Raw genomic sequence first — 24,044 nt, forward strand, 5'->3', positions numbered from 1 at the left:
CCCAGAACTCTCTGACTTTCTATATTCCAAAGAGTTTTGCCATTTACAGTATATTCCCCCTCTATGTTAGACTTATCAAAATGCATTACCTCACATTTGTCCGGATTAAATTCCATTTGCCATTTCTCTCCCCAAACCTCTAACCTATCTATGTTCTACTATGTCTTCTGACAATCCTCAACACTATCTGCCACTCCACCAACCTTGGTGTGATCTGCGAACTTAGTAATCAGACCGGCTACATTTTCCTCCAAATTGTTTATGTACACTACAAACAACAGAGGCCCAAGCACAGATGCCTGCGGAACACCACTAGTTACAGCCTTCCATTAAAAAAAACACCCTTCTATTGCTACCCTCTGTCTTCTGTGACCAAGCCAGTTCTGTATCCAACTTGCGAACCTTGGTGTACAGGCGCAAGTTCGTAGTTTGTAGATGATACAAAGCTCAAAAGTATTGTAGACCGTGAGCATGATAGTGTAGGATTTTAAAAGGACATCTTACCACCTCACCTCTGATCCCATGTGACTTCAATGTTTAGAGTCATGGAGTAACAGAATTTACAGTGCAGAAGGAGGCCATTCGGCCGCGCAGGTCTGCACCGGCCCTTGGAAAGAGCACCCTACTTATGCTCACACTTCCACCCTAGCCCATAACCCAGTAACCCCACCTAATCTTTTTGGACACTAATGGCAATTTATCATGGCCAATCCACCTAACCTGCACATATTTGGACTGTGGGAGGAAACCGGAGCACCCGGAGGAAATCCACGCAGACACAGGGAGAATGTGCAGACTCCGCACAGACAGTGACCCAAGCCGGAATTGAACCTGGGATCCTGGAGCTGCAAAGCAACTGTGCTAATCTCTGTGCTACCGTGCTGCCCCAGTCTGCCATGAGACACCTTGCCAAAGACTTTACTGAAGTCCATGTAAACAACATCCACCACTCTCCCCCTTCAATCATCTTTGTCATCTCCTCAAAAAACTCGATCAAGTTAGTGAGGCACGACCTCCCTTCACAAAACCATGCTGTCTATCGCTTATAAGTCTGTTTGTTTACAAATGGGTATAAATCCTGTCCCTGAGAGTTCTCTCCAATAATTTACCTACTACCGACGTGAGGCTCACCAGCCTATCGTTTCCAGGATTGTTCCTGCCACCTTTCTTAAACAGCGGTACCGCATTCGCTATTCTCCAGGCCTCTGAGATTTCACCTGCAGCCAATGAGCATACAAAGCTGCCAGTCTAGGCCCCAGCAATTTCCTTCTTTGCTTCCCACCATATTTTGGAGTAAATCCCATCCGGCCAGGAGACTTATTTACCTTAATATCTTTAAAAAGACCCAATACCTTCTCCTTTTCGATGTTAACATGATCCAGACTGTCTACACACCCTACCCAAGAAGTTATAATGTAAGTCTACTTGTGACACTGAATGAAGGTTATAAGGTTTTAGCTTTAATTAAGTGGAAGATCTGTGGTAACTTGAGAAAGATTGCTTAGGTGCTATTTAAAAAATTTTCCATTGATATTTTTGCCAGATTACCGGATACCCCTAAAAAAACAGATTTATGGATACAGAAATTATGGTTTCTGTTGACTTCACGTGTTTTTAATGTACCTAACTGCTTTAATATACTCCTGAATGATTTTCCATTTTACCACAGAGTGGGCCTTGCCCCATTTTAAAAATTGTTTATGTTTTAATTTGTATTCTCATGCTGTACATTAGATATTCAAGGAACAGCTGAACACCAGGATTGTACTCATTGCTATGGAAACCTGGTCAGTTGACAACAAGTTCACCATAGATGTGAACCCTCAGGTAACTCTACGAGAGTTTATGAAGTACAGAAGAGATTTCATTAAAACGAAGAGTGATGCCATTCATCTATTTTCGTAAGTAGATCGTTAAAATCTTTTGTTCAACTATGTACCAATAAACTAAAGTTAAATCTTCATTCTATTTTCAAGGATCTTTAAGAAGTCCAAATTTCATTCAGTATGATTTATTTTTTATGGTATTAAAGTAGTTACATACTGATGTCATTCAGATATCATGTGATTGGAACAAGATTTACAACAGTAGTAGACAGTTTTATTGGTAATTCTTGTTATTGTTATTCTACACGAACATAAAATATAACCATCTCCCTGAGGCACTTTCCAGAAACCAAAGTCCACAGAAGAGCATCGTACCAGCAACAGGGCCTATGAAGAAACAACTTTCAACTAATCTGGAATTTGCCTGCTCATTATGGGCCTTTTAAGAAGTCTAAGGGCAGTAAATTTGATCTTTTCCTCAGATAAAGACTAGATATGTTTGTGATGTGCTGAGTGAACTACCAGTACCCGGCTCAGAACAATTGCTAATCCTGGAAGATGCTAGCTTTTATACCACGGCAAAAGAACAATTTTGATGTCAGCTAACAAATAGTTTTGGGCGGTCGCTGTGACTTGCACCACAAATTGGATTAATGTATGGCTATTGACATAGAAGATGCCACAATCTGCTTTATAAATGAATAATAAAAAGGGATGGATAGTCCTTGAGAAGTAAGTTAGAGAAGGTGACGGGGTGAGTTTGTGGATTTTGAGGTTTGTAAAGGAAAAACAAAATCACCTTTTTTGGAGATGAAGGAATTTTAGGTGCCGTTCTTAAAGTTGACAAGCTTATTTCCACAGGCAAGTCATTAATGTACATCAATTACAGCACTGACACTTTTAGGGCTATAGCCAACCACTCCCCATTATGCTATTAACCACCGTGTATAATATATCTATGTATTTATTTCTGTCAGGTACTGTTTTTCTGTTCTGAGTTTCATCCTCTGCTTAGTGCTCCATATTACTGCTTCTTTTGCAGTCAAATGCATTAGCTTATGAATAAAACAACAATGATATCTCCAGCTTGAACCTAATGTCAGCTCTGGCCTTTTGAGCTTCTGACTACATTTGTCATATGAAAGCCTTTCAGTTACGCTATCAGTTTCTGTAATGACTGTTTCTTTTTGAATCCTGGCAGTATGATAGACCAAAAATAACATTCTTTCCAAAGATTACTAATGTTGTTGTGTTGTGCTTCACAATGGTGTCAATGGTGTTGTTTATGATCCCAACAATGGCTTTGCTGATAGAGAGAAAAGAAATGCAATTGTTAGCAATCTGAAATGGTGGAAATACATGGGAGGACCATGCATTTTGGTCTGTGAAGAAGAGTAATTTTCAATTTGAAAGATGAATAGCTTTGAAGGTTTATACTACTGGGCGGCATGGTGGGCTCTGACACATCTCTCACCTCAAGAAACTGATTGCAGGTCCAGTCCAGACTTCAACCATTAAAATATTTCTATTTTTCAAGAGTGTAAGGATCTAATATGAAACTATTTAATCAGTCTTAAATTAGGTTGTGTTGGGTGCACATCCTCCAAATGAAAACTCTCCAATATTTAATGAAGTGGTATGAATTGAAAATCTCATTCAACAGCCTACAAGAATGTTCAGTGTGAAACATGGTGTGGTACTGTAGGACTATTGGAAATGAGGTACATAGCAGATTATTGCTATAGTGTGAAGAAAGCCCTACCTTTCAATGAAACATTTCTGCAAGAATGCTTCATGCTGATGGAACATTGTTCCAATCTAATAACTCTGGTAAAATCTATATCACTCACTCCATTTGTTTATTTGTGTTTGAATTCATGCTACCCTCAATAGAAGGAGATGGAGGGATAAGGTAGAAGGGTTGGGAGAACGGATGCAGAAGAATGGAAACCACCTCAGTGCGGAGGCTGGCAAATTCTCAGTGGAGGGAGAGAGTGGAAATAGAGGAGGTTGAAAAGGAATAGAGAGTGGAAGGGAAAAAAGAGGGTTGGCAAGGAAGGGGGGAGGAGGGTGATGGGAGGAAAAGAGGACACAAGAGACAGGGAGCATGAGAAGGGATGGTGACGAGGGACCTCGGATGGAAGATTTCAGCGAACTCCCATAATGCAGTGGGTGCAGTGTAGCCTTCTCCCTTCTGTGCCTTGCTTCCTGTATCCCAGTTAGCCACAAATTTGGTCTCAGTGATGTGGAGGTCTAAGGGAGTCTTCCAGATACAGAAATACATTTGATCGCAGTGGGAGGTTTTGGTGAGAACTGGTTTCCCATGGTAGGGAAGGAATAGTGCCATTGAGTTTCTGGTGAGTTGAGAAGACACTGCGTAATGGGGATGGCATTGCTAAAATGATTTAAATGTTGAAGCTGGCAGAGCAGGGAAAAGCTATGGATTACCTGCATTATAATGGGGTGAGATCAGGAGAATGTCAGCCTCGGGAAATGTTAGCTGGCAGGGAGGAATCAAAGGCACTGGCGGTGGCTGAGGATAATTCACAGAATCATCAGACATATGTATAAAATAGTTAGGTAAAATATTGATTGCTTAATGTAAAAATTGTTGATTATTAAACTTGGGGAAAAATGCAATTACATTTTGGATTAAATTCTCTTCAGGGATAGGATAAGAATGAGAAAGATTGGGCAAAACATATATTTAGAGGGCAAAATATAACCTATACAAAAAAAATCTTGATAAATATTTATGTGGTTTAAAGAAAAGTTAAAATTCACCTAACCTACAGATCTCACCAGATTACTGAACTGGCACAGTTCAATCCATTATTGCAGCAAGATTATGGGCTCCACACTACCACCCAGCGGCCAGAGTATGGCAGCACAGGCAGAACCAAACAATTCTTCAAGTATTCTGGCATCATAGCTTGCCATATTAATGGAAATCCATGAAGTAATTCCCACAAAGCATTAAAATAATTTCATAATTTATATTCAACTACACAAATTATATTAAGTTTTGTTTTACTGCATTTGCAGTCGATATTTTAGACACAATAAATGGGCGGAATCCCTGGAGTAATGACCAAAAGGGCATTTAAGTTGTTTCCCCGGGTTTCCATCAATCCTCTGCTAAAGTCACAACGGGAGATTGGGAGAATGTCTGCAGTGATTTTAGCTCTCAAGCTATAAACGAACAGCGAATGTGGGTCACACAGTGTGAGACATTTAACAACGCAATTATGTGTCACTATGACACCTGCAGGAGTTTCAGGCACTTACTGAGGTTTCAGTGAAACAATGATCGGCCTCAGAAACTGAGCTTGAAATATAATTCATATGGACATTGGAATTTATAATGTAAAAGGCAAAGAGGTTTAATTTATTAGACATATAAAATGTGTATATATAAGTTGAATTCGGAGCGAATAAACAGTATCTTGCTCCTGGTGAAAGAGCTCACAAAATCGTTACAATGCAATCTAATTGAGCTGTCAGCAGTCCATTCTTTTTTTTTAATTTAGAGTACCCAATTCATTTTTTCCAATTAAGGGGCAATTTAGCGTGGCCAATCCACCTACCCTGCACATCCTTGGGTTGTGGAGGTGAGACCGACGCAGACACGGGGAGAATGTGCAAACTCCACATGGACAGTGACACAGAGCCAGGATCGAACCTGGGACATCGGCGCCGTGAGGCAGCAGTGCTAACCACTGCGCCACCGTGCTGCCCTGTCCATTCTTGAATCCATGAGGTGTGTTCACCAAATTTGTGTTCAGTGAATAGAAAGGTAATGGCACCTGTAATGTCAAATAATTATGCCTCTGATATATCTTTTGATACATATCTGAAGTTAAAGATTGTTTTCTTTATTTTAAGGGGAACAATGTTTAAAAGTAGCCAGAGTGGAGTAGCATACGTTGGTGGAATTTGTACACAATCTAAAGGTGGCGGAGTGAATGAGGTAATCTTTTGTTTCAATAGAAATTGCATTTAGTTTGCTGTAGATAAATTAAAAGGTGGGCTATGCCAACGTAATGATGAGGTGTTGGTTCAGTTTCCTCTGTCACCAAGTTGCCACACTGAGTTTAGCTGCTTTGGTGAATATTAAAACTGAGACCAACTTCCTCCCAGTGAGCCATTAAGTGCGACATGACAAACTTGGGTACAGGAATAGGACATTTAGCCCTCGAGTTTGTTCCGCCATTCAAGATCATGACGATCTGAGTTAACTCTACATTCCCTCCTTTGCCCCATATCCATTAATTGGTTAACATAAATCTATCCATCTCAGATTTAATATTAAGATTTGGCCCAACTTCTTTCACCCTTTGTATGTGGAAGTTTCCCTAACTTGACTCTTAAAAGGCTTGGCTCTAATTTTCAGGGTATCGGCTCCCCTTAATACCTTGAAACTTTGATAAAATCTTTGAAATTCCAGGGAATATGATTCTAGTTTGTACAACCTTCCCCTGTAATGTAACCTTTGGAGTCCAGATACAATTTTGGTAAATCTATGCTATACTCCATCCAAGACCAATATATCCATCTTATGGTATAGTGCCCAAAATAGCTCACTGTAATTAAGGTGTCATCCAGCCACGGATTTGTGTAACTGTAGTGTAACTACTGCCCCCATGTCTTTTAAATTATTTTCTTTACCTGGTCATGAAGCCTTGTTAGCTCATTTGGTTGGATGACTATTGTGTGTGGTTCAGAATGATGCCACCAACATGAGTTCAATTCCTGCTTCTGGCTGAGGTAGACTTGCGGTCTACCTTTTTGCCCTGCCCTTGAGAGTGTACGGCAATGGCAAACTACCATCGCAGAAATTGACAAGGAAAGCAGCTCAGGATGAAATAATAGCAGACAATGAGCCAAGGATCTATTTTTTGGTTCAACACTACTGGAATTCACCTATTTCTGACATTTTAACAATCTCTGAGTAACTTTCAGACTTGCCTGGGTACTAGTTGTGACCAAAAGAAAACAGGGGCCTGTGGGGGAAAATAAAATACCTAGCAATCACATGCTAATGATGCTTCAGTAAAATCTATTGAATTGATTTGTTAATTCTAGGAATATTTGGTGCCTTTAATTTTGACAAAGTACAGTTTGTTAAAAAAAGCTTTATTTTTTAAATAGTTAAGAGATTAGTTACCTAGCAACCAATCTCAGCGCCCTCCAAGTCAGCCTGTTACATTGCATACTGCACCAAAAACTGCCAGGCAGCTGGCAGGCAGAAGCCTGCTCTTATCTGTTACTTTCACCTGTAATGTGACACATGGTAGTAATGCTATTGTTTTGTATTATCATTTTTCAATTAACATTTTTAATTTGTTGGTTATTGCTCGTACAGTTGCAATATTAGCAGTTCAGTGCCAAGTGTGCAAAAGGAATACATTCATCTCCTTTAATTTAGCAGCAGATTATGGGCCACAAGGGAATTTTAAGTATTTTCTGTTTTATTAAACAGTAACAGACAGTTCAGTGGTATGTGACTGGAATGTCTATGCACAATCCGGGAAATCTAAAGTACACTTTTACTGTAAATAGATAAAATTGCATGACCTGCACATTTGTAGTAAGTGCTATTGCATGCAGGATTATTTGCTATTAAGTTTAAACAGTGTACAATCTAAGCAATGTGTTGATTTCCTGCAAGGGCATGCAGATAAACCTGTTTCTATTATTGACAGTTGTATAAATATACTTGACAAGATTGAGGAATGAAATAGTTTGAAAGGCTGTTGGCATTATAACATTAAAGAAAATGGTGGATGTTGGATCTCAACTTTAAATTGTGTGAGGTGATGCATTATTATTCAGAGCCAAGGCATTTTCAAAATAACAGCTATGAATAAAGCCTGTTATGTGTGGAAAAAATGTCACGTGTGATTCACACCCATCATTTTCAAGGATGTACATTTTCATAATGATGGCTGTGGATCAACTTTCAACAATATCGACCAAAATCATTATGATTTAATGGTGAAGTTCCTGAAAAATAAATAACTGCAAAGGTTTATTTCATATTTTAGAGATTCTGTGGGCCCAATTGTAACCCTCTCAAAATGTAAACATTTACATAGTTAAAATTAGACCCTATACTGCTGAGCAGAGCTATTGAAAAGCTCCCTTCCTGACCGATTTTAACTGTTGCTGCCAAAAGGAAAATGCACAGCATTCGATTGGCTGCATGTTTTACATCCCATCCAAATTTTCTTTCTAGTAAAGGAAATTCTGTTGGGTGTTTTGTGTGTGATGGGAACAGTTTACAAAACCCAATAGAAACACAATGATTTACAGCACAGATGGAAGCCATGTGGCCCATCGCAGTCCATCCATCCGAGAAAGGTCTATTCAGCCTAACCCTAGTTTTCAACTCGTGGTCCGTAGGCTTGTAGGTGACAGCACCTCAAGTGCATATCCAAATGTTTTTATATGGAATGAATGTTTCTGCCTCCAACACCCTTTACTGAGCTCCCAAGCCCCCTCCCACTCCTCACCCTCTGGATGACATGTTTTGTTCTCAACTTCCCTCTAATCCTTCTTCCAATTACTTTAAATATTTGTTTTCTGGTTATTGACCTCCGTTCATGGCAATAGGTCCTTCATATATATTCTTTCCCAGCCCCTCCATTAAATCTCCCCTCAGTCTTCTTTGTTCCAGAGAAAACAACACCAGCCTAAGCCATCCTTCCTCATATTTAAAATTATCCATCTCTGGCAACATCCTTGTATATATCCTCTGAACTCTTGCTAGATCAATCACATCCTCCCTGTCATACGGTGACCAGAACTATATGCAGTTCTCTAGCTAAGGTGTAACTAGTGGTTTATACAGTTCTTGCACAATCTCCCTGCTTTTCTGCTCTATAATAATAATCTTTATTAGTATCACAGGTAGGCTTACATTAACACTGGAATGAAGTTACTGTGAAAACCCCTAGTCTCCTGTTCAGGTACACTGAGGGAGAATTCAGAATGTCCAATTCACCTAACAAGCACATCTTTCAGGGCTTGTGGGAGGAAACCGGAGCATCCAGGGAAACCCACACACACGTACATGGGGAGAATGTGCAGACTTTGCACAGAGAGTGACCCAAGCCAGAAATCAAACCAGGATCCCTGGCGCTGTGAAGCAACAGTGCTAACCATTGTGCTACTGTGCTGCCCTAGGTCTCAGTCAGTGAACAAAAGTATCCCAAATGCTTCTTTTGACCAGCTTATCCATCTGTCCTGCTACCTTCAGGGATCTGTGGGCATACACTCCAGGGTTAATCCATTCTATACTACCAGTCATGCATGGTATGTTCACTTGTCTTGTTGGTCCTCCTCAAAATGTATCGCCTCACACTTATCCCTTGATGTCATTTGCAGTTAAGAAACTGAGATCTGAAGAGTTTGTTAAAAGATTTTTTTTCGATTGGAGGGTAATTTTAAATGATGTCTGATGCTTTGTTTCAGTTTGGGGGTGTTGGTGCAATGACAGTCACACTTGCTCAGGGCCTGGCCCAGAACATTGGCATCTTCCCAGATAAAAGAATGAATGGTAGGTTTTCACGGTGATACATAAATAAAGTAATTTAAGAGGGATTGTCTTTTTAAATATATGATATGATTTGTGTGCACCAAATATTTATTTCAGAGAAATTTAAATTGTTTTTCTTATTTCAATCTCAATTATGTATGTGCTCATGATTTTGTCAAGGGAGAAGGAAAACATGGTTTTATAAAAGTAATGTACTCAGTATAAAATAATATATAGGATAAATCTATGCTACTGAAATGTGAAGAATTCTCAGTAAATTGCACTTTATGTACAAGATAGTGTTATCTCATGCACTGCCCTCAGCAACTGTCAGTAAAATCAACGCCTGGGATAGCAAAGTGAAGCTACAGAGAATAAAAACTGTTGGCAATTGGAAGAAAATTCAGAAAAATTTGTGCCTGACTCCTTAAGACAATCGAACATGCCAAAGGAGATAATTTATGACCCCTCACTTTTTAACTAATCCACACACTCCCAATCAGTGAAAATGCACATCTAATTCAGGGGTTTGCCAAATATCTTCTCAAAAATGTCATGGCCTTGTACTTAACACATCCATCATTCTTCCTTTCCAGCAGAGGATATGTTCTAAGAACATTCAGTGCCTGGCACCTTTGATTTTATTTGATTTATTGTCACATGGACCTAAGTACAGTGAAAAGCATTTTTCTGCGGCTGAGGAATGTACACAGTACGTACATAGTAGACACAAGAATAATCAACAGAGAACATTGACAAATGGTACATCGACAAAATAGTGATTGGTTTGTTATGGGCCAGGGTTTAGAGAATCCCAAAGTGTATGATAAAGTTCACCTGACCCACAACTTTTAATAGATTGTGGTATGGGGAGCATACGGCCCACTCTACAGGAGTGGTACAGCAGAAATGGAAAAGCAAAACAATGTTTATTCTATGAACTCAAGTTAACCTTTTTAGAACATACAGTGAACATCTTAGCAACCATCAATTCAAATACAACCCCCAAAGAATACAACACTAAGTAATCCTTAGTAACTTCCCAAACAACATTCAGAAGACAAAAGGAACACTTTTTAACAGAAGCACATCAGGTTTACATTTACTACTGAGAACATTTATAATTCTGAATTCACCAAATGATCAAGAGATAGTCTTTTCATGGCTGAGAGAAGAGCAGTACACCTGCATTGTCTGGCTTCAGCTCCAACACTGAAAACGAAACCAAAAAGACAGACACCCAAGCTTTTCTCAAAGTGAAACTAAAAAAACAGAGCCTGAGCTCAGCTTCACCCACACTCTGACATCACTGTGGTAACATGAGCAGCCAAACATTTCTTAAAGTGACATTTTCATGACACCTCCCCCCAAGAAAAAAAATAAACCCTCAACTTCAAGATGGTTTCATTTTTCACCTTTCCCTATCCTTTAAGAAATGCACACAGTAAATATACTTTTTTTTTGAAAAAAAAACAACACACGCAAATAGGTACAACAATATAGTCCATTTTTGTTTTTCCCCCAACTTGAATCCTTCATGATGGACAGTCTCTTTGAACAAGAAGGTCTCTGCACGATCTGTGCATTTTTCTATGCCTCGGCATTTTTCTTTTAAAGTCAGATACTTTGGTTCAATCTGATCAGAGTCCCTTGTAATTCTCCAACGCAAGAGCATTGGGTATCATAGCTTTCAGGCCGTCAAATGCCTGTTGAAAGTCCGCTGTCCACTGAAATTTTCAACGTTTCTTCAGCAAGTGCATCAGTGGAGCAACCACGCTACAAAAACCTTTCACAAATGTACGATCAAATCGACTCATGCCAAGAAATCGGATTATTTCCCTTCATCTTGAGGGTATCGGAAACTCCTCAATACCTGTTGGTTTCACATCCCGTGTGACCATTCGACCCTGTCCGATTGTATGGCCAATGAAGTGACTTGGGCTTTTCCAAATTCACTTTTGGCTACGTGTATCACCAAACCTGTCTCCTGAAGTTGATCGAATAACTCCATCAGATGTTTTAAATGTTCTTTCCATGTCTGGCTGAAAATTACCAGATCGTCGATGTAGAACGCACAATTGGGTAACCCTGAAACAACTTTGTTCGTTAACCGTTGAAATGTGGCTGGGGCATTTTTCATGCCAAATGGCATAACTTTGAATTGGTATATACCATCTGGAGTCATAAAAGCTGAAATCTCCTTCGCCCTTTCGGTTAAAGGTATCTGCCAGTAACCTTTAAGTAAATCCAGTTTGGAAATAAAAGCTGATTGTGCCACTTTCTCAAGCAATCCTCCAAACATGGGAAAGGATGAGAGTCCGTTCTTGTAACTGCATTAACCTTTCTATAGTCCACACACAACCGTTGGGTACCATCCGGTTTAGGTCCCATCACTATGGGTGAACTCCATGGGCTGCCACCCACTTCAATTATGCCACTTTTAAGCATACTCTCATCTCTTTGTTAACCTGTGCCAATTTTAAAGGGTTAAGTCTATATGGATGTTGTTTGATTGGAACAGCATTTCCCTCAATATAAATGTATAGCCATTTTAGTACTTCCCAATTTGTTTCTACAAACTTGCCCACGTGATAGCAATAACTCTTTCAGGTCAGTTCGTTTTTCCTCTGGAAGGTAACTCAACAGTTTATCCCAATTTTTAAGAACATCCTCGTTTTCCAATTTAATTTGAGGTATGTCAAATTCACAGTCATCTGGATTTGGTTTTTCACTTTGAGTTAGAATCATTAAAACTTCCTCCTTTTTCTCTCCTTCCCTTTCAAAGTACTTTTTAAGCATATTCACCTGACACAGTCGGTGAGTCTTCCTTCTCTCTGGTGTTTGTACCACATAATTCACCTCACTTAATTTCCTTTCAATCTGATAAGGTCCACAAAACCTAGCTTTTAAAGGTTCACCTACCACTGGTAACAACACTAAAACTTTATCTCCACTGGCAAAACTACAAAATTGGATTTCTTGTCCGCTACCTGTTTTATCACATTTTGTGCCACTTTTAAATGTTGTCCAGCCAATTCACCTGCTCTATTTAATCATTCCCTAAATTTTGACACGTAATCCAATAATGTAATTTCCAATTTCTCACTCACCAATTTTTCCTTAATCAGTTTAAGTGATCGTCTTACCTCATGACCAAGAATTAGTTCAAAAGGACTGAATTTGGTTGACTCATTAGGTGCATCCCTAATTGCAAACAGTACGAATGGAATTCCTTTATCGCAATCCTCTTGATAATCTTTTTTTTATAAATTTAGAGTACCCAATTCATTTTTTCCAATTAAGGGGCAATTTAGCGTGTTTAATCCACCTACCTTGCACTTCTTTGGGTTGTGGGGGCGAAACCCACGCAAACACGGGGAGAAGGTTCAAACTCCACACGGACAGTGACCCAGAACCGGGATCGAACCTGGGACCTCAGCGCCGTGAGACAGCAGCACTACCACTGTGCCACCTTGCTGCCCGTCCTCTGGATAATCTTGACAATATGCCCTCATCGTTTTCTTTAATGTCTGATGCCACCTTTCTAATGTTCCCTGCAATTCTGGATGGTACGCAGTTGATTTGAATTGTTTTATTCCGAAGCTATCCATAACTTCTTTGAATAACCTCGAGGTAAAATTTGTCCTTGATCCGATTGTATTTCTGTGGGTAGTCCATATCTGGTGAAGAATTTCAGTAATTCCTCCACAATCCTTTTAGCTGTAATATTACGTACTGGAATGGCCTCTGGAAACCTAGTAGACACATCCATTATAGTCAAAAGATATTGATTCCCACTTATTTTAGGAAGCGGTCCCACGCAATCAATTTGTAAAAGGTTCCTCAAATACTGGAATGGGTATTAAGGGTGCTGGTTTTATCACTGCTTGAAGTTTCCCTATCACTTGACATGATCGACAAATGTAACTACATCTTTATGTAGTCCAGGCCAATAAAAATGTTTTTGTATGTTAGCTTGAGTTTTCCTTATTCCCAAATGACCTCCCACTGTTACCTCATGTGCAACTCGCAACACCTCCTTTCTATACCCTACCGGCAATACTACTTGATGAATTTCTGCCCACTTTTCATCTGCCTGCATATGTAAAGGTTTCCATTTTCTCATCAAGACATCACTTTTACGGTAATAACACTCTGGTATACACTCAGATTCCTCTTCCGTGTATGCTTTCTGACACATCCATTTTATTTCTACATCTTTCTGTTGTAACGCTGTCAATTTTCCTGAACTAAAAATATCCGCCTCATCCTCCACCTGTTCTTGTTCTTATTTAACCATCTGATCAAAAATTGTTTCTGATAATTGCACATCAACTTCATCTTCACTCGTTGATTTCTCCTCTTAACGCGTGACTTTGCGACCTTGTTACTACACAATCTGGAAAAATCCCAGCATATTCGTCCTTCAACACTTCACTTGTTTGATTTTCCACTGGCCTATCAACCACAGTAGGCATCACTTCCACCTGTGATCCAGCTATATCATTACCCAAGATAAACTGTATTCCTGGACAAGATAGTTTCTCTATTACTCCTACTACCACTTCACCACTCTTCACTGGACTTTCCAACCTTACCTTGTAATGGAACACTACTCCTCTCACCCTGAATTCCACATATTACCACCTTTTCTGGCAACATTCTTCCCAAACTACATAACTCCTCATCTCTTACCATTAAAGATTGACTAGCTCCCGTATCTCTTAAAATTGTGACTTCTTTACCTGCTTCTCCTGATGCACATGAGTAAACTTTACCAACACAAGTAAATTCTTTGAAGAGATCTGGCACCTTCTTATCAATCACCTCTTGATCAGGCTGTACAATCTTTTGCACCTCCTTCGCTTCACTTGGGCTTTCCTTTACCACTTTAACAAACCCCACTGTCTTATCCGTTTTAACCACATCAGCCTTCCCAGTGCTTTTCTTCAACCACCAACACTGTGACTTATATGGCCTAGTTTATTACAGTGAAAACATTTGAAACTTTTCATTTCTTTTCCACCCTCCTGGATCTCTTTTTAAATTTGAGGTACACTTTCCTTATTATCTCCCATCAGATCACCTTTACCTTTACAACTTGAGTATTTCTCATGTCCCCAGTTTCTGTCCCTTACAGGCTGAAACAGATGTTGGAAACCAAACTTTGATTTCTGAACTAATTCATAATCATCTGCCATTTCTGCCGCTAATCTCGCAGTTTTAACACTCTGCTCTTCCACATGAGTTCTCACTACATCAGGAATTGAACTTTTAAACTCCTCCAAAAGTATAATTTCTCAGAGCTTCATACATTTGGTCTATTTTCAAAGCCCTTATCCGCCTCTCAAAATTACTGTGTTTGATCCTTTCAAACTCCATGTTTGTTTGACCAAATTCTTTCCTTAAATTTCTAAACCTTTGTCTGTAGGCTTCAGGCACTAGTTCATATGCACCTGAGATAGACTTTTTCACCTCCTCATATGACTCAGATGCTTCCTCTGGTAGTGATGCAAACACTTCACCGGCCCTACCTATCAGCTTTGTTTGCATCAGTAATACCCACATGTCCTGTGGCCATTTCATTTTGTTTAGCTACCTTCTCAAATGAAATGAAAAAGTCTTCAACCTCCTTCTCATCAAACTTTGGTAATGCTTGGACATATTTAAATAGATCCCCACCAAGCCTTTGACTATGACGCTCTTTCTCACTATCCTCATCACTATCATCCAACTGTATGTTTCCCTTTACGCCTGCCAATTTTAACTGACTGTCATGTTTCATGGCCATTTTCTGAAGTTCAAACTCTCTCTCATCTTTTTCCCCGCTCTGTGTCTCCCTTTCCCTTTCCTTTTCCACTCTATCTCTTTCGTATTCAAGCTGCTTTAATTCTTTCTCATGTTCCATTTGTTTAATTTGTAACTGAATTTTGCCATTTCCAATGAGTCAAACTGTATCTCAGGCAACTTTAAATGCTTAGCTGCCACCATAATTACCTCATCTTTTCGCATTTTGTCAGGTAATATTAACTGCAATGCTTTTGCCAAATCTAACAGTCTGTTTTTAGTTTCTGTCCGTAAGTTACTGCGTGTGACCGTCTCCACCCACAAAATCTTCAGAGCCTCGGAAAGAGCCATTGTCCACAATACACTCCCTAGTTAAACTAGAACACCACACCTAAAAGCAACCACAATATGCTCATCCCTCATTCTCTTTAAGTTCACTGAGCCAATCCAATAGATAGACTTTTATCTCGGACGAGCCCCAATTTGTTATGGGCCAGGGTTTAGAGAATCCCAAAGTGTATGATGGAGTTAACCTGACCCACAACGTTTAATAGATTGTGATATGGGGACCATTCGGCCCACTCTACAGGAGTGGTACAGCAGAAATGGAAAAGTATTTTTTGAAGCAAAACAATGTTTATTCTATGAACTCAAGTTAACCTTTTTGGAACATACAGTGAACATCTTAGCAGCCATCAATTCAAATACAACCCCAAAGAATACAACACTAAGTAATCGTTAGTAACTTACCAAACAACATCCAGAAGATAAATAAACACCTTTTAACTGAAGTACATCAGGTTTACATTCACTACTGAGAACATTTATAATTCTGAATTCACCAAATGATCAAGAGATAGTCTTTTCATGGCAGAGAGAACAGCAGTACACCTGCTTTGTCTGGCTTCAGCTCCAGCACTGAAAATGAAACCAAAAAGTCACAGACACACCCAAGCTTTTCTCAAAGTGAAACTAAAAAAAAGAGCCAGAGCCCATCTCCACCCACACTCTAACATCACTGCAGTAATATGAGCAGCCAAACATTTCTTAAAGTGACATTCTCATGACAGGTTACAGTGCGGAACAAGGGGCCAAACAAAGCTAACAAGCAAATTCATGAGCAAGAGCAGCATAGGGCGCCATGAATAGTGTTCTTACAGGGAACAATCCAAGGGCGAGTTGTTGAGGAGTCTTGTAGCTGTGGGGGAGAAGTTGTTCCTATGCCTGGGTGTTCGAGTCTTCAGACTTCTGTTCTTTCTGCCTGATGGAAGGGTCTGGAAGTAGGCAATGTCTGAGTGGGAGGGGTCTCTAATAATGCTGTCTGCCTTCCTGAGGCAGCGTGAGGTGTATACAGAATCAATGTGAGGGTGGCAAGTTTGTGTGATGCGTTGGGCTGAGTTCAGCACAGTCTGCAGCTTCTTGTGATCTTGGACTGAGCAGTTGCCATACCAGGCTGTGATGCAGCCGGATAGGATGCTTTCTATCTCACATCTGGTGAAGTTTGTGAGAGTTGATGCAGACATGCCAAATTTCTTTAGCTTCCTTAGGAAGTAGAGACGTTGTTGGTCTTTCTTGACTGTTGCATCAACTTGAGTGGACCAGGACAGACTTGGTGATGGTGATCCCCAGGAACTTAAAGCAATCGGCCATCTCCACTTCGGAGCCATTGACGCAGACGGGAGTGTGTGTCGTGCTGCGCTTCCTGAAGTCGATGATCAGTTCCTTGGTCTTTCCAACATTTAGAGAGAGGCTGTTTTCGGTACACCATGCAACCAAGTGGTTTATCTCCCTCCTTTAGTCTGATTCGTTGTTGTTTGAGACACGGCCCACCAAGCACTGGTGGGCTGTGTCAGAGGACCTCCGCAAATTAATGGAGGAGACCGTGGCCCCTATCCGAGTGGCTCCGGGGAAGACTAACTAAACCATGAAAACTCATTGAGCCATGATAAAAGACATGGAAGTGGCTCTTTCGAGATACAGTGATCAGATTGTCTCACTAGAAGCAGAGATGTCTCTGGTAACCGAAGCGAATAAATCACTGAAGGTCAAAGTGAGTGATCTGGAGAATCGGTCCAGGAATTCTGGGGCTGCCAGAAGGGACAGGAGGCCCAACACCCACGGAGTAGTTTGCAAAGAAGTTCGGCAAGATGATGAAAGAAGTACAAGTAAATCATAGTTTCACCTGGAAAGGTTTGTGGTGCCCTGGAGATGGGAAGGTTGGAGGTAGAGGACAAGCTTGCACAGGAAAGTGTGGTGGAAAGGAGTATGTGTTGGGAATGATTAAGGAAGAGGACAGGGTTTCGCAGTTCATGGCCCTTTTTTTGGCTTTTACTTCTATTTGTGTTTGTTGTAAAACAATTGGGGGAAGCAAGGTATATAAATCATCATCAACTAATACTTGGAAGACTATAGACAATGTAGGAACAAAGCACACATTTTGTCTGACATATAATGGAGTGAGTAATTGAGTGATTACTAAGTAGAACGACAAGTGAAGTTAATGGTGAATGCAAGACGGCACAGAGAATTGAACATTACGTGTCTGAGCAGAGCCTGGAGGACTGTGTAGAAAATTAATTGTAATCTTTTATTCAAAAGCCAAGTGTAGTGACATAACATACAATTTTAATGCATCAATGTTTTTCCCAGAGGGCATTTCCCAGAGTCCCAAATGCAGTTTAATGCAAGAACAATATGGTCACACAATCCAGAAATGCCTTTGTCACTTAATAAGCATTTTAAAATAATTTTTTTTGTGGGATGTCTGCATTGTTGAAAAGGGCAGCAGACAATGCCCATCCCTCAGCTGCCTTCTTGAACTGCTGCAGACTATTTAAGTGTATTTCTAGTTGGTTGTTTTTGATCACTAATTTATAGCTTTCCTTACTATTTGTATTTAACCACGGTAGCACAGTAGAACAGTGGTTAGCACTGTTGCTTCAAAGCACCTGGGTCCCAGGTTCGATTCCCGCTTGGGTCACTGTCAGTGCGGCGTCTGCACGTTCGCCCCGTGTCTGTGTGGGTTTCCTCCGGGTGCTCCAGTTTCCTCCCACAAGTCCCAAAAGACATGCTTTTAGGTAATTTGGGCATTCAGAATTCTCCCTCTGTATACCAAACAGGTGCTGGAATGTGGCGACAATAATAAAGATTATTATTATTATTATAATAACCATATTTCTGGTCCCATATTTTCCCATTTCATTAGATGGGCACTGGTGAATACATTCAGAAAACTTCTTATGTAATTCTTGTTTAGGTAAATTTACGTTTGTAAATTTCAAATTTCTCTGACCCAAAAGCAGGTGTGGGCATCCACTGATGTAATGTTCTAGTCTTGACTTAAAAAGTGGGTCTTGTATTCGTACCAGATTTTGTAATCATCACACTCTGACAGCACTTTCTGACCATACAATTGTAGATTTTGCCATTAGTCACATAATTCGAAACTAATGGCGCAATCTAACCAAAATAAAACAGTCCAGTCTGGGTGGGATTAGCGGAATCATCCAAGCACTAGGAACGATCCCACCATCTAATGGCACTCTGTCTTCTTTTCATGCCTTGGCTGAGAGTGACACAGCCCCCAACCCCCCACCCCCGAGGCCGCACTTGGTGTCGTTTGCTGTACTGAGAATCTCCGGCAAGTGGAGCTCCTCAGGAGACAGAGAGATCGGGATGCCAATTTTAAATGCTGCCCCAATCTCTCAAACTCCCAATGTAACCCCTGGATCCCCCTCCAATGCCCCAACTCACCTGTTGGGAGGTCCTTGAACACCCCGCCCCCCCTCCCTGCTCCCCACCACATACTGGCAGGGCACCCCCCCGGCTCAATCCCCCGGATTGGGCACAATGCCTGCTTGACACCTTGGCATTGCCAGTCAGCCTGGAATGACCAGTTGGGCATCCTGGTAGTGCTAGGCTGGCACCCGGGTGGCACTGCCTGTGTGTCCAGATAGCACTGTCAGTGTGCCAGGCTGGCAGTACCAGCCTCCCCGAACAGGCGCCGGAATGTGGCGACTAGGGGCTTTTCACTGTAACTTCATTTGAAGCCGACTTGTGACAATAAGCGATTTTCATTTTATTTCAGTGCCAGGGGGCCACCCTGCCCAGAGGCAGACCACCCAGGGGCCTCAGCTCACCAGGGAAACCCCCCAGGTACCATTCTGCCTGGTTCCCGTTTGTGGGGACCTGTACTGAATGGCACCCGGCTGGGGTCTCCTTGGCGAGGCTTATAGATGCCGGGTGGTCAATTGATCTGGCATCAGCAAATCTTTTTTTTAATAATTTAGATTACCCAATTATTTTTTCCAATTAAGGGGCAATTTAGCGTGGCCAATCCACCTACACTGCACATTTTTGGGTTGTGGGGGCAAAACCCACGCAGACACAGGGAGAATGTGCAAACTCCACACGGACAGTGACCCAGAGCCAGGATCGAACCTGGGACCTCAACGCCGTGAGGTGGTTGTGCTAACCACTAGGCTACCGTGCTGCCCCGAATAGCAAATCTAATTGGGTTGTTAAACACATTTAGCCATGCAAGACTGGATCCCGCCCATCTAACCAGATCATGGCCGTCGAGAACCTGGGGAAGGTTGCAAATGCTTCAGTTTTATCTTTTGCACTGTCATGCTGCTTTCCCCTTCATTGAGGATGGTGAAATTTATAGAACCTTGTCCTCCAGTTAGTTGTTACATTTTCCACCACTATTCACGACGGTTTGTGCCTAGACTATGGTCCATTGATTGTGGGATCGATTAGCTCTGTCTCTTGTATGCTGTTTCTGTTGTTTGGCATGCATATATTCCAGAGTTATAGTTTCACCATGTTGGCACTTCGTTTTTATATTTGTCCTGCTCTGCTCCTGGCATGGTCGTCTGTGCTCTTAATTTAACTGGGCTGAATCTTTGGCTTGATGATAATGGTGGAGTGGATGATATGCTGGGTCAGGAGGTTGTAGGTTGTTGTTGAATACAATTCTGTTGCAGCTGATGACCCACACCTTGAAGAATGATCTGGTCTGAATCTGTTCCACTGACCCCCAACCCAGTCATTTTTGGAAGATAAAATTTTTCAGCATCGGTTTATTTTGTAGCTAAATGAAATTTAAAAAAAAAAAATTTTTATTAAGATTTTCACAAAATATAAACAACAAAACAATATTAACAAAACAACCATGGTAAAAACCCAAGAACAACAACCACCCAACTACAAAGGCAAAAACAAAAAAAAAGCAAACAACAAAAAGGAAACAGATAACACCCACCACATCCAACAAACCCATGTACATAATTCTCCCTCCCACCGAACCAACCCCCCCCCCCCCCCCCTGGGCCGGGTTGCTGCTGGCCTATGTCCCTACCGTTCCGCCAGGAAGTCCAGGAAAGGCTGCCACCACCTAAAGAACCCCTGTACTGATCCCCTCAGGGCAATTTTCACCTTCTCCAATTTGATGAACCCCGACATATCATTGCTCCAGGCCTCCACGCTTGGGGGCCTCGCATCCATCCATTGAAGAAGAATCCTCCGCCGGGCTACTAGGGACGCAAAGGTCAGGACACCGGCCTCTTTCGCCTCCTGCACTCCCGGCTCCACTGCAACCCCAAATATTGCGAGTCCCCAGCCTGGTTTGACCCTGGATCCCACCACCCTCAACACCGTCTTTGCTACCCCCTTCCAAAACTCCCCCAGCGCTGGGCACGCCCAAAACATATGGGCGTGGTTTGCTGGGCTCCCGAACACCTAGCACACCTGTCTTCGCCCCCGAAAAACCTACTCATCCTCGTCCCAGTCACGTGGGCTCTATGCAGCACCTTGAACTGTATGAGGCGAAGCCTCGCACAGGAAGATGAGGAATTCACTCTCTCCAGGGCATCCGCCCACGTCCCCTCCTCAATCTCCTCACCCAGCTCCTCTTCCCATTTACCCTTCAGTTCCTCCACCGAGGCCTCGTCTACTTCCTGCATTACCCGGTATATGTCCAAAATCCTCCCTCCTCCAACCCACACGCCTGAGAGCACCCTGTCCCGTACCCCACGTGGGGGCAACAAGGGGAACCCCTCCACCTGTCGCCTGGCGAACGCCCTAACCTGCATGTACCGAAACATGTTCCCCGGGGGGAGCCCAAACTTCCCCTCTAACTCCCCCAAGCTCGTGAACCTCCCCTCCACAAACAGGTCCCTCAACCTCCTAACCCCTACCCTGTGCCAGCCCAGAAATCCGCCATCAATGCTCCCTGGAACAAACCGATGGTTCCCCCGTATCGGGGCCTCCACTGAGACCCCCACTTCTCCCCTATGCCGTCTCCATTGCCCCCAAATTTTGAGGGTAGCCGCCACCACCGGCCTCGTGGTATACCTCGTTGGAGGGAGCGGCAACGGCGCCGTTACCAGCGCCTCCAGGCTCGAGCCCACACAGGACGCCATCTCCATCCTCTTCCATGCTGCCCCTTCTCCGTCCATTACCCACTTACGCACCATCGCTGCGTTGGCAGCCCAATAGTACCCACAGAGGTTGGGCAGCGCCAGCCCCCCCCTATCCCTGTCCCGTTCCAAGAACACCCTTCTCACCCTCGGAGTCCCATGCGCCCACACAAATCCCGTAATACTCCTGTTAACTCTCTTAACAAAGGCCTTCGGGATAAGGATTGGAAGGCACTGGAACAGGAACAAAACCCTCGGGAGCACCGTCATCTTAACGGACTGCACCCTCCCCGCCAGTGACAGCGGTAACATATCCCACCTGTTGAACTCCTCCTCTATCTGCCCCACCACCCTTGTGAGGTTGAACTGGTGCAGGGCCCCCCAGCTCCCAGCCACCTGGACTTCTAGGTACCTGAAGCTCTTCCCTGCCTGCTTCAGTGGGAGCCTACCAATCCCCTCCTCCTGATCCCCCGGGTGCACCACGAACAACTCGCTCTTGCCCAGGTTCAGCTTATACCCAGAGGAGCCTCATCACCTCCGGCATCCCCCCTACCGGGTCCGCCACATACAACAACAGGTCATCCACATAAAGCGACACTCGATGCTCCTCCCCATCTCGCACCAGGCCCCTCCAGTTCCCTGACTCCCTCAACGCCATGGCCAGGGGCTCACTTGCCAACGCAAAGAGCAAGGGGGACAGGGGACACCCCTGTCTCGTCCCCCGGTACAGCCGAAAGTACTCCGACCTCCTCCTATTCGTGGCTACACTCGCCATCGGGGCCTCATAGAGCAACCTCACCCAACGGACAAACCCCTCCCCAAACCTTTCCAACACCTCCCACAGATACCCCCACTCAACCCTATCAAAGGCCTTCTCCGCATCTAATGCCACCACTATCTCCGCCTCCCCTTCCACAGACGGCATCATATTAACGTTGAGGAGCCTTCGTATATTAGTATTCAACTGCCTTCCCTTCACAAACCCCGTCTGGTCCTCGTGAAGGACCCCCGGCACACAATCCTCTATTCTTGTGGCTAAGATCTTTGCCAGCAGCTTGGCGTCTACATTTAGCAGCGAGATCGGCCTATATGACCCACACTGCAGAGGGTCCTTGTCCCGCTTCAGGATCAAGGAAATCAGCGCCCGTGACATAGTTGGGGGCAAAGCCCCCCCCCCCCTCCCCTGCCTCGTTAAAGGTCCGGACCAACAGGGGGCCCAACAGGTCCGCATACCTTTTATAAAATTTGGCCGGAAACCCATCCGGCCCCGGCGCCTTCCCCGAATGCATGCTCCCTATTCCTTTAACCAGCTTCTCCAGCTCAATCAGCGCCCCCAGTCCCTCCACCTGCCCCTCCTCCACCTTCGGGAATCACAGCTTGTCCAAGAAGCGCCCCATTCCCCCCCTCTCCACCGGGGGTTTGGACCGGTACAGTTCCACATAAAAGTCCCTAAAGACCCCATTAACGTCGACCCCCCTCCGCACCACCTTCCCAACTCTATCCGTCACTCCCTCAATCTCCCTGGCCGCGTCTCGCTTTTGGAGCTGGTGTGCCAGCATCCTGCTCGCCTTCTCCCCATATTCATACACCTTCATACACCTGTGCTTTCCTCCACTGAGCTTCCGCCTTTCTGATAGTCAATAGGTCGAACCTGGCCTGAAGGCTACGCCTCTCCCCCAGCAATCCCTCCTCCGGAGCCTCCGCATATCTCCTATCCACCCTCACTATCTCCCCTATCAATCTCTCCCTCTCCCTCTGCTCCCCCTCTCCCTATGGGTTCGGATGGAAATCAACTCCCCTCTAATCACCGCCTTCAACGCCTCCCAGACCGTCCCCACTCGGACCTCCCCGTTATCGTTGGCCTCAAGGTACCTCTCAATACACCCCCGAACACTCCCGGCCACCTCCTCGTCTGCCAGCAGCCCCACCTCCAAGCGCCAGAGCGGACGCTGGTCCCTCTCCTCCCCCAGCACGAGGTCCACCCAGTGCGGGGCATGATCTGAAATGGCAATGGCAGAGTATTCAACATCCTCCACCCTCGAAACCAGCCCCCTGCTCAGGACAAAAAAAAATCAATCCTCGAATAGGTCTTATGCACGTGGGAGAAAAACAAGTACTCCCTGGCCCTTGGCCTCGCAAACCTCCAGGGATCCACCCCTCCCATCTGATCCATAAACCCCCTCAACACCTTAGCTGCCGCTGGCCTCCTACCAGTCCGGGACTTGGATTGATCCAATGGGGGATCCAGCACTGTGTTGACGTCCACCCACATGATCAAGCCCCCCACCTCCAGGCCCAACATGCGCTGCATAAACCCCGCATCGTTCCAAATTTGGGGTGTAAACATTCACCAACACCACCCGCTCCCCCTGCAGCTTACCATTCACCATCACATACCTCCCGCCACTGTCAGCCACCACCCTGAACGCCTCAAACGACACCCTCTTTCCCACCAGGATCGCCACCCCC

At 43.5% G+C, this 24,044-nt stretch overlaps 1 protein-coding gene across 6 annotated transcripts in view; it reads left to right on the forward strand.

Annotated features, from left to right (window-relative positions):
• adam22 (ADAM metallopeptidase domain 22) overlaps positions 1-24,044 on the forward strand; it is a 480,389-nt gene that overhangs the window by 231,335 nt on the left and 225,010 nt on the right. For all 6 annotated transcript variants that reach the window (XM_038797995.1, XM_038797996.1, XM_038797998.1 and 3 more), the window contains exons 11-13: positions 1,735-1,901; positions 5,712-5,796; positions 9,303-9,387. In XM_038797995.1, the coding sequence (XP_038653923.1) occupies positions 1,735-1,901; positions 5,712-5,796; positions 9,303-9,387 (337 nt within the window). The remainder of the gene's footprint in view (positions 1-1,734; positions 1,902-5,711; positions 5,797-9,302; positions 9,388-24,044) is intronic.

This window comes from Scyliorhinus canicula, chromosome 5 (genome assembly GCF_902713615.1).
Source record: "Scyliorhinus canicula chromosome 5, sScyCan1.1, whole genome shotgun sequence".
Taxonomy (NCBI): domain Eukaryota; kingdom Metazoa; phylum Chordata; class Chondrichthyes; order Carcharhiniformes; family Scyliorhinidae; genus Scyliorhinus; species Scyliorhinus canicula.